Here is an 11,775-nt window from a genome sequence, read left to right as displayed (position 1 = left end):
AAGTCAAAAGACACAGGTGAAGGGGACACGAGACGGGGAGGGGGGGGGGATATAAATAGAATAAATAAAAAATAGGGGCAAAGGGGTAGATACTTACCGTAGACGAGAAAACAACAAGAGACACAAAAGCCTCACACATAGATCAAGGTCACTTAAGCCATCACAATTCCATCTGCCTCCTAGAAGATCCTTCATAAGCAGGAAACAAAAACCGAGTCTGCCGCTCTCTTGGGCATCCATGAGCGTTATGTCAATATCATCCTCCACAAGCCAAAGCCTCATTTCACAATTAAGATGCCTAAGACGGTGGCAGGCAACAAAGATTCGCCGATGACGACTCTTTTGGAGATGCCTCCGATCGAGCCGCCAATCCAAAGTCAGTGAAGAATGATGTGATTGGAGGTATATTGGAAGAGTGCGGAATTTTTCCACCACTTTCACCAATACCTTTACCTCCAACGATACACCTTGATGTCGCAGAAGATGACCAATAGACTGAAAAAAGTTGATGAATTCCCAGAAGATCCTCTTCAAAAGGAGGCCCATCAAAGTTATTTATAACAGACACACCCTGCCAAACTCCTCCTGTAACTCAACATTTTCAATTTTGCCGTGTTGGGCTTTCTTTAGGGATTCTGTATTTTTCTGTTCAATGTGCATCACCTGTCATGTCTGAGCCATCACATATTGAGCCGCCACCAGCTGAAAGTCAAACAGCTTCTAATGAGCCAGAAGTGCTTCATGATTACCATACTGTGTATGTCTCTTTATACTCATACCAACACCTAAAATTTCCTCAGGTAATGTCAGGACGAGCACCATCAGTTTATTGCAGGATGGATGTATGCCTCTCCTCCCGCCTGCACGCCGTGATTGGAATATTATTCCAGACCAATCAGTTCAACTTACTGAAGATTTGAAGTGGCCTCCAGCTAATTGGAATGCTTTATCGCCTGACCAGAAATCTATGTCAGTGGAATTTGCCGCTATGACCATATCACACATTTCAAATCCATCACAATATTTATCAAAGGACTGTTTCACTTAAGTACATGAATTCAATTCTCTTGTTCTACCTGGCAGTGGTCCATACAAAATTCTGGAAACAAAGTGATCCCTCGGAAGCATTAATCACAACAAAATTACATAAGAATTGCAGACTCGGTTTGATTCAGTCTGTACATGAGGGATAATGAATACGTGCAAGATCCCCCACGCCCCTTAGCACCGGCTTGAGCGGTACCCAATTAGGAATCATCCTAATTCTCTTTAATTCTCCTGCCAAATTACTAAACAAATTTCATTGAAATGCATTTTATAGCACAATGTTATTTCTCACCAAAATGATTACTTACAACTTAAAATAAAATGTTTACTCTATATTTTGTTATTATGATCAGTTGAGCTGTTCACTAATTTTAGGATGGGAATTCCCGACCGATTCTGATTGGCTTAGATAAATCCTTAGTGCAATCTGATTGGTCAGGAATCCTTTCATAAATTTCTAAACGGCTCAAAAGTTATACATAGAGCGACAGTCTTCATTTTGGACCAACAACGCCCACGAAAGTTGCGAAGGCGCGATTATTTAAAATTGAGCAGAAAGCATCAAAACTGTTTTTAGCAAGACGTTTCTATTTAGGAAAACAATCTGTAAACAAAAACTGGAAACAAAAACTCCTAATTCACGTTGGAATATGTATTACACTTTAAATAAGCAACTTTTCCTGAATGATACCTGGCGTACGTCATGTTAAATCTTTTACGCCTATTTAACCAAGAATCCAAACTTGATAAAAGCGTTGTTGACGTATCTTTTAGTAAATCCTAAAATCAATTAACATAGCGTCTTATGAAATGATGCTGAAACCTTTTGCTGTGTATTGATGATAAGATATTTAATGTCAGATAATTGAATTTTGCTTATATTTTCTTAACTTTGTCATTTATTTTTTAGAAATGATTCATACATAACACAACATTTGTGACTAGACATACCTATATATATACATATTAGAATAAAGAAAAGAAAAACTTCATTTTCTATTCTTTAATTTTCTTTTTGAACCGTTTGTTTCTTTTTTTTCTGCAGTTACTGTTAATCCGCAAATTAAATAATATAACAGATAATAAGATCAGTCTATGCGAAAGTCAATTTTTTTTTTCAGGCCACAAGGACCGGCACCATTAGGTTTATTTCCGGCCCGAATGATTTTTTTTCCGGCCCGGACATTTCAAGCATTAAATCAAACTAAAAATACGGGATCGGTTTACAATAAAAAATCCTGAAATCACATTACAGTAACATATTTTATTGTTTATTCTTATTCATTTTATTATCAGGTTATTGTTGTTCATTTGCAAACATTGATATTTTTTTGGAGTTTAGCTCTTCATCCTGGAAATCACTAAAGTAGTCACTGTCATCATCATAATCTAAATCTATGTCTGAGTCTAAATCTGACTCAGAGTCACTCGCAGATTGTTCAATATGAATTTCTTTTTGCTGCATCTCTGCGATGATAACTTGATCATCTTGTTCCTGAACATCTGAATTTTCTAGGGCACTTTCGGTTGCTCTGGAAACAGTACTCTCTGGCTCTTGGGTGACATTATCCTTGGGATTCTTTGGGGTACGGAAGTAGTTCAGCCTTCTACCAGCCCTTGGTTTCAAACTATTACCCTGAATATGAAATCAATTTTCATCAAATCAATAAGATTTATTCAAGCACTGAATTTTGACATTTTAATTTCTTTTACATTATATAACCTGTATAAATATATTTCAACAAATAATTTGAATTGCACAAAAAATAGATGTGCTATATCATAATTTTACAAAGTCATCAGTCATGTAATTTCTTAAGTTATTACATTTTAAAGCTTACCAGCCACATGTCTATAGAGGGTTCAGGGTTTAACAATTCAATACTCGGGCTATTAAGATTCACTTGCATCAAAGTATCCAGTGTACCTTGCTTCAATTTAAGTCTGCGATGGGTCTTTAAAAGCTTTAGCTGTGAGAATGTTGTCTCACAAGGCACACTGGTTGGTGGAAGACTGAGGAGTATGTCAATAAGTTTATAGAGCTGACAAAACTCCTCTTCATTTGCATGCAGGTCTGCCAATGTCATTGATGTCAAAGAGTCTCCATGTCTGAAATAAACAGTTATTACGGTGCAATTATTAAACATTTGATACAGTTAACATACTTATGGCATCTTAAAAATTTTAGTTATGCACATTTAAAAGTTATTTATTGATCAATCAATGACATCTTTACACAAACTTTTATATTAAAAAAAATAATTTATTGATTAATTATCTTTCAGGTAAGAAGTAAATAAAAGTGAAGCACAAAAGCAACACCTATTGTATTGTAAAAAGTTTGAATATCAACCTTTTCTTCATTATCTTCTTGAAAGATATCCACTGTAGGCTGACAGTATCTGTAGAAAATTCCCCATCAGAATTTCTTAAGGAATGTCGCATAGTGCCGGGCAGCCATTGTGACTTCTTCATGTCCAAATGCTGCATTGTAAAATATGGATCGTTATGATAAAGTTAGTTTAAACAGATGTCATCAAAATTTTAAAAGGACAGGAGGTAATAGTTTTCCTGGAATATTGTATTCAATTTACTGTTAGGTTTTAAATTTATCAAATAATTTGCATTTTGTACTGTACAATAACAAAGCACACAAATTATCATTTTGTTTTGGGGGATAAAATCATATCAAGTTGGTTTGTTAACTGAATAAAAAAAAACACCAACTTTCAATCTGAAAAACAAGAGGCAACAAAAATAAAAATCAACAGCAACAACAACAACAATATTTTTTTTAACTTTCGAATAACACATCATTGTGTGTCGGCCAACTTTTTGTCCTTAGGATTTTGATTGCTTTGACAAGCGTCATAGAATCTCTATCCAAGTCAAATCTGATTTTTAATGCAGAACAAATGCCCTGGATTACATCAGATTTGTAAGACAGTGTTGGTGATGACCCTCGTAAATTGTTGTGGCCAGTGGTTATTAAGTCATTAATTTCTTTCATTTCCCTGTTAAGATTAAACTTATATATTGAAATAACTTGATGATAAATTATCATTTTAAGCTTTTTTTACATAATATGTAAAATCACAGAAATAGCAAAGACAATAATTTATGCTGATAACAAATGTAGGTTACAGTACCTTGTTTCCAAACTCATAACTAGCTCCATTGTTGTTTCTATCCAAGCCATGGCATGTGCTAAGGTTATATCTTGGCGTTGCAGCTTTTCTTGCAAATTACACAGGGGCTCAAGAAGTTTCTAAAATGCATTAATAATGTGTATATCGATCAGTGCATTAATAATGTATGTATACATATCAATCAATGTCTTATGGAATGTTGGTTTTGCCAAGAATGATGATTGAATTTGAGTGAAATTTGTATTGATTAATCTCTTCAAACGGTTTAATTTCCTTCAGAAATGATTTATTTAAATATAGTTGAAATACTGTTTGTTTCAAATATCAAAAATGTAAACCTGCATAAAAAGGGCAAAAGTTAGGACATGCTTGTCTAGCATAATCTTCACTAGCCCTTCAGCCTTGGCATTTGTGTGGCTAGCATCACTCATATGGGTGTTGTATGCATTGAAGTTTCGGAGTAGAACAGCTATGCCTTGTTTCATATGAGGAAGCCAGCGGGTACCTGTAACTTTGGGTGGCATATGGGGCTTAACTTTAATAACCTCAAATGCACTCATAAGTCCTTTTTTGTTTTTATATTGCTTTGTGTAGAAGTAGTAAACCCCAATAAGAAGTGTCATTAACTTCTCATAAAGCTTGTTTTTCTTCACAGCATCTCTAAATGCCAACCCAAGGCGGTGACTGAAACAATGAACATTTACAAAATGCTCCCCGATATCTTGCTTCAAGAGTGTTGCCAGTCCTCCCTTGCTTCCAACCATATTTGATGCTCCATCTGATCCGAGGCCAATCATTTTATCTAAAGTATACTTTAAAAGCTGAGATGCAAAGCAAAAGAAAATGTAGAAAAAAAGTCCAGTAAAGGGGTTAGAAATGACCAAATGAGCTTGACGTAAAGAACAGGATACAGCAAACATATTTTTCATATTTATAAAAGTGAACACACAAGCATTCATAAGTAAAATGCAGTTAGAACTTTACATAAAAATGAAACAGTGATTTTATGGTTCAGGATTTGATGAAAGTTCACAATTTAATTACTGTGATATGATTTTTATAAGCTTTTTTATATTAGGTAGTAAGACAAAGTCTAAAACCTTTATTCAATTTAAGTGCTCCTATGGCCCCATCAACAAACTCTTTAAGATCTTTGGAGCATGTGCTTTTTGGGGAACCGATGCCAGCAAACCGTTCAATTATTTTTCCATTTAATGCAGCTCTAATATAAACACATTCCTGTTCATCACCCGACAAATCTGTTGTACCATCCATTAATAAAGAGTATGCAGGTGCTGTGTTTGTAAGTTTGGTAGTCTTGTCCCTCTCTGCATCTGCAATGTAAGATAAAAAAACAAGAGCAGACTTTGGGTTCCTGTAAGTTTTTCCTAAATCAACACCATTTGCCTCATTTACATCACATAGCCAAGTGAAATCTCTGAGGGGACGGCCTTGTTTACCCAGTCCATGTGCTGCCCGAAACAAACAGGCAATTCTATGCTTCTCTGATGCCTTCATAGACAGAAGTGTCTTTCCAGCAACAGATTTTGCTTGCTGCACTGGGGTAGAATGTTTGGCCTTTTCCCTAGAAATTGCATTTACATGGCTTGTACTATTTTCATGATCAGTGATTGAGGACTTTTTCATATTTGTGCTACCTGTTATGAAGGCATTTTTTCCTTTTAAATTTGATCCGCCAGACCCCGATGTACCATAAACATTAATACAGGCAGAACATGTTATAACCCCCTTTTCCTTATCAAATTTTAACCAAGGACGCCCTATTTGCCACTCATAGTTGAACGATCGATCTACCCGTTTTTGTTCATAATCTTTCCAGCGTTTTTTAGCATCGTCCTTGGTTTCACTTTCACTTTTCTTTCGTTTGATAGGTTGGCCGGGTTTTGCCCCTTCAACATATTTCAGTGAAAGCATATTTAATATATTTGCAATGTTTTAAATGCTAATTTAATAATATTTATAATAATATTTGTATGAAAACGAAATCACCTGATTATCGTAGCGTGACCTTCAGTGTAGAATCAAAACAAACGCGCTTATATGCTGGGAACCGGCAAGTCATGCGGAGTGATTTCCCTTTTCAGCAATAGCATACGTCATCAAAATGTTTACTATCCGGCTATAGTCGGCCATTTAAATTATAGTGTGACGGAAAATAGCGGAAATAAAATATGCATGACGTAGCTGAGGTATGCAAATTAAGCTGTCAAAACAAAATGTTGATGACGTTATCAATAAAAAGGTCATTTATATATTTATAGCTTCTGGAATTTTTATTCGGACACGAGGACTGACGGAAAGGAAATTTATCTCGGACCGCATGATTTTTATTCGGCCAGGACCGAGGACCGACGGACTTTCGCACAGACCGTAAGATAGATACCTGCTTAAAAGATAACAAGTTAATGATAAAATGTTGGCAAAAGTTTGCTATCATGCGATATGCCATTGATAAATAATGTAATAACCGTATTCTTTTGTATATCAGCCTACATTTATTTACAAGTACCCAATTGAAAGGTATACTGTGCCTGCTTGTACAAAGATTTAGAAAGATATATTTATGTATGCTATATAGGGTAAATCATGTAATTGATGAGATGTTATTGTTACAAACACACATACGTTAGATACTTTAGGATAGTTAAGAATGTTTAGTTGTTCTTCTATTGTTATGTTTAGCTTTATTTATTATTTGGAATGGGGTTTTCAAGTAAATATCATACAAGATAAAATATAAGTTTAAGCACATGCATTATGCTTATCCCAATAAGTCATAATAAAGTTGCTGTGCTTATTACATTTTGTATTAGTTTGAATAGACGTTATGGAATGGTACTTATGTGTCACATTGAAGGTTCCATGATAATCGCCATATGAACACATCTGCGGATGTTTCAAAATTCCAAATTTTACCAGTTCATGTTAAATGTTGAATTCTGCTGGGGCGTGGACGGTAATTTGCACTTGACAGTACCGTCCATGAACAGGCTCGATCAAACCGAGCCTGCAACTTTTTCAATTTTGCCGTGTTGGGCTTTCTTTAGGGATTCATATTTTCTCTATTTTATCGCCACATCAGCGTTTTTTTAAGCCGTGTGGAGGCTGTAAAAAGTCGCCCCGTACAATCAATCAGATATGTTATATTTCCGTTCCTTAAAGATCGTTCAGCACGACATTATTGTTGTGCTTGTGGTTATTTAATTCTTTCTATTCGGCTGTTTTCTTATTGGGTGGTTCCAATATTCCTCACTTGAATACTGTTGAATAACCCTAAGGATATGTGGCCTGCTTTTAAAATTTGTCATTTGACGTATTATCTGTGATATGCAGGCTTCATATCCTCTGATCCCCTTTCAAAATTCCATTTTATTTAGTTCCGCCCATTGTTTTCTTCTTTAGGGCACACACATTTTTTTACTTGGGGACAATATGTCGCTTTTTATGAAATGGCACTTATGTGTCACATTGAAGGTTCCATGATAATCGCCATATGAACACATCTGCGGATGTTTCAAAATTCAAAATATCATATTTTCCCTATTTTACACGGTATCAAATTGTAATGCGCTTTAATTGGCACAGTAGTCCTGTGCCTGTGTTTTAGACAATACGTTTACTTAGACTTTATATATTGCGTAATTTCAGTCTGACTTCTAAATTTGAAGCGAGAATTGAACCATCATGAAAGAATTTGTATGGAACAGAATCAATGCATTTATTCTATCTTGCTTAGTGACATTGAAACTTGCCTTATGCTTTATTCCATCTTGCTTTATGATATTTAAACTTTATATTATGCTGGATTCCATTGTGCATTATGTCATTCAAACTTGATGTAAAAAGTCTCCCAGTACATTTAATCAATGATGTTATATTTTCTATCCTTGAAGATCGTTCAGAACGACATTATTGTTGTGTATACATGTTATGTGGTACTTTTAGTTTCTTCTATTTGGCCATTTTCAACTTTGGTGGTTCCAGTATTCCTACTTGAATACTGTATAATCACCCTTAGGATGTGTTGCCTGCTTTTTTAATTTGTCTTTTGACGTTTTATCTGTGATATGCAGGCTCCATAACCTCTGATCCCCTTTCAAAATTCCATTTTATTTAGTTCCGCCCATTGTTTTCTCGTTTAGGGCAAAAGCATTCTTTTACTTGGGGACCATACGCCGCTTTTCATGAAATGGCACTACTGTGTCACATTGAAGGTCCCATGATAACCGCCGTATGAACACATCTGCGGATGTTTCTAAATCTAAATTCAAAATTTCACCATTTTCGTGTTAAATGTTGAATTCTGCTTAAGCAGGTGCTAGGGGGCGTGGGCGGTAACTTGCACTTTCCAGTACCGTCCATGAACAGGCTCAATCAAACCGAGCCTGCAACATTTTCAATTTTGTTGTGTTGGACTTTCTTTAGGGATTCTGTTTTTCTCTATTTGATCACTTTGTTTCCAGATTTTCGCCCAGTGACTAATTTTTTCAATTTATAAAATTTAGTACGTCAGGCAACCGTCAACAATGGCCGCGTCCAATGTTGTATGTATCTATTGCAAACATATTAAAAATTTGATTAAGTGAAAATCCAGGTAGTTTTCGTCTAGTTTTTAGAAACTAATTTCAACTTGGTATGTCTTTCTTCCATAATCAGCTTTGGTTTATCAAATATATATGTTATCAAATATATATCAAATTCGGACATGCTATGTTTTTTATGAATCAGTAATAAAGTATCATTTATACACACCACATTGTACATGATACTTATATTTACTTTAGATCAAATTATAACAGTTACTGTAATTGATGATTAAAAATAATGGGAACAAATGTGTTTTCTGATCAATTCAATTTAATAAGAGCTGATGAGAATGAGAAAAATTATTGATTTTCAGACTTAATGGGGCGTATAGTTCAGCTATATACAGCCAGGGTAGTTTAATGTCAGAACGCCACTTGAGAAAAATTTCTATGGCGGTTTGGGTTCAAATCCCAACCCTGGCTAATACCGAGAAAATTTTATATCATGTTTACTTTCATATAAATAAAGGATACATTACTTCAGAATTTTTGTGCCATAAATTACATCAATATTAACTCTTTTTTAAAACACTTCATTAACTAAACTTTTGGCCAAAAAGACATTCATTTTTAAATACAGAAAAAAATATCCACAAGGTAGTGTATGATTATAATTCTATAAGTAGTAATTTCTAGCTGTTATCAATTATATGTCATCTTCTTTCAGGATAAATCAAAGCTTTGTGATGCCTTGATGTCATATAATAAGACATTGGGTGTACAGATAGGCACACTAAAGAAGCAACAGATAGATGCAATTTTGGCAGTTTTAAGTGGTAATGATTGCATCTGTTCTCTCCCAACTGGGTATGGCAAATCTTTGGCCTATGAACTTTTGCCATTGATCGAACCAGCATTTTTGGTTATTGTGGTTGTTCCCATCAATGCCATTATTGAACAGCAGTTGAAAAAACTTGGCAATATGGCCATTTCTTCAATTTTATTTCATTCTTCCACCTAAAACCACCAACTTAAACAAAAGTAAAAAGTACTTTAATCAAATTTTCAGCTGAAGGAGGCCATTCTGTCTAATTTGCAGAAACTAGATGAAAAATGCCATATAAGACTTATCTTTTCAACTGTGGCACTATGTATGGGAGCCGACCTAAAACATGTTAAGATGGTTATCCATGCAGGTTCTCCAATTTCACTAGAAAGTATATTTGTTTCTACATTTAATATTATTTTGGAAAAATTTACTATCTCACTAGATCTGTACATATGTAATTCAGGAGTACAACTTAAGTTTATTGGTAAACTTAAACTTCTAAGTAAAACAATTTCCCGTATCATGCACTGTGTTCAAACTTATACTTTGAGGAACATAATTAACGTAATTTGATCAAATAAAACAATGGCATTATAATGCAGCATACATATGACTACAATTGTTATATATGATTTAAGCAAGAGCAACAGAAAGCACTTCTGACTTTTATTAGCTCACCAGAGCGGAAGGCTCAGGGTGAGCAATTAGTATCAAAGGGGGTTGCTCCGGCGTCCGTCGTCCGTCGTCATGCGTCAACAATCGCCTTCTTCTCTGAAACTACAAGGCAGATTTACTTCAAATTTGGTTTGTAGCATCCTTGTGACAGTCACACTTGGATTTGCTCATGTCATTTTAATTGGCCCCTTTTAGGGGCCGCTTTAGCTAAAAATAGAAAAACCTTTAAATGTCTTTTTCTACAGAACTAATTGATGGATGATCTCTAAACTTTGTCTGTAGCATTCTTAGGTAGTCTTTTATCAAATGTGCTCATATTATCTTGATTGGCCACTTTTAGGGGTCACTAGGGATAAAAAATAGAAAAACCTTTAAACATCTTCTTCTTCAGAACTAATGGATGGATGATCACCAAACTTTGTCTGTAGCATTCATGGGTAGTCTTTTATCAAGTTTGCTCATATGAATTTGATTGGCCCCTTTTAGGGGCCACTTAAGCTAAAAATAGAAATACCTTTAAATGTCTATTTCTACAGAACTAATTGATGGATGATCACCAAACTTTGTCTGTAGCATTGTTGGGTAGTGTTTTATCAAGTTTGCTCATATTAATTTGATTGGCCCCTTTTAGGGGTCTCTAGGGCTAAAAATAGAAAAACCTTTAAACATCTTCTTCTACAGAACTAATTAATGGATGATCACCAAACTTGGTCTGTAGCATTCTTGTATAGTCTTTTATCAAGTTTGCTCATATTAATTTGATTGGCCCCTTTTAGGGGCCGCTATAGCTAAAAATAGAAAAACCTTTAGACATCTGCTTCTGCAGAACTAATTGATGGATGATCACTAAACTTTGTCTGTAGCATTCTTAAGTAGTCTTTTATCAAGTGTGCTCATATTAATTTGATTGGTCCCTTTTAGGGGCAGCTATAGCTAAAATTAGAAATATCTTTAAACGTCTGCTTCTACAGAACTAATTGATGGATGATCACCAAACTTTGTCTGTAGCATTCTTAGGTAGTCTTTTGTCAAGTGTGCTCATATTAATTTGATTGGCCCCTTTTAGGGGCCGCTATAGCTAAAAATATCTGGAGCAATTATAGCTAAAATGCCCTGGGCCATGGCATTTCAAAATATTGTTTAATAATGAAAGGAAAATAACTCATGTTGGAATGTTTCCATATATGTGTACATGGATACATGTGAACTCTCCCAATTGGAGCGGAAGACACCTTCTTTCTCCTGTCAAATTTTTAAATATTTTTCTTAGAATAAGGGGTGTTTGAAAAAAATAAAGAAATCTCCCTTCTTTTTCAATTCCAAAATTTCCTGTCAATTAAAAAATCTCCCTCTTTTTTTGAAGTAAATTCTCCCTCTTGAAAAAAAGTTTACATGTATGTACATGCTATGCATAAAAAAGATTTAATGTCTTAATGTTATGACCTGTTTGCTTTACAGAGATCTGAGGTCAATGAGCTTTGTATATTTCTGTTTGTGCTGGGAATTGCATCATTCTAAGGTTCATTTG

General features: G+C 34.9%; 2 protein-coding genes across 2 annotated transcripts; both read right to left on the bottom strand.

Moving 5' to 3' along the window:
- Positions 1-2,219: 2,219 nt before the first annotated feature.
- On the bottom strand, positions 2,220-3,552 carry LOC132717457 (uncharacterized). Its single transcript, XM_060700924.1, has 3 exons — positions 3,401-3,552; positions 2,889-3,156; positions 2,220-2,683 (listed from the first exon to the last, which is right to left on the bottom strand). Exons 1-3 carry the CDS (start codon positions 3,535-3,537, stop codon positions 2,345-2,347), a joined length of 744 nt encoding a protein of 247 aa, XP_060556907.1. The 5' UTR covers positions 3,538-3,552; the 3' UTR covers positions 2,220-2,344.
- A 613-nt stretch (positions 3,553-4,165) lies between these two features.
- LOC132717452 (zinc finger protein 862-like) lies at positions 4,166-6,585 on the bottom strand. The gene is made up of 3 exons (XM_060700921.1): positions 5,297-6,585; positions 4,535-4,998; positions 4,166-4,315 (listed from the first exon to the last, which is right to left on the bottom strand). Exons 1-3 carry the CDS (start codon positions 6,129-6,131, stop codon positions 4,166-4,168), a joined length of 1,449 nt encoding a protein of 482 aa, XP_060556904.1. The 5' UTR covers positions 6,132-6,585.
- Between the last annotated feature and the right edge of the window lie 5,190 nt (positions 6,586-11,775).

Source organism: Ruditapes philippinarum, unplaced genomic scaffold (assembly GCF_026571515.1).
Source record: "Ruditapes philippinarum isolate M1 unplaced genomic scaffold, ASM2657151v2 ctg5383_1_1_1_1, whole genome shotgun sequence".
In the NCBI taxonomy this organism is placed as follows: domain Eukaryota; kingdom Metazoa; phylum Mollusca; class Bivalvia; order Venerida; family Veneridae; genus Ruditapes; species Ruditapes philippinarum.
This window is presented reverse-complemented; position numbering and strand designations above follow the sequence as displayed.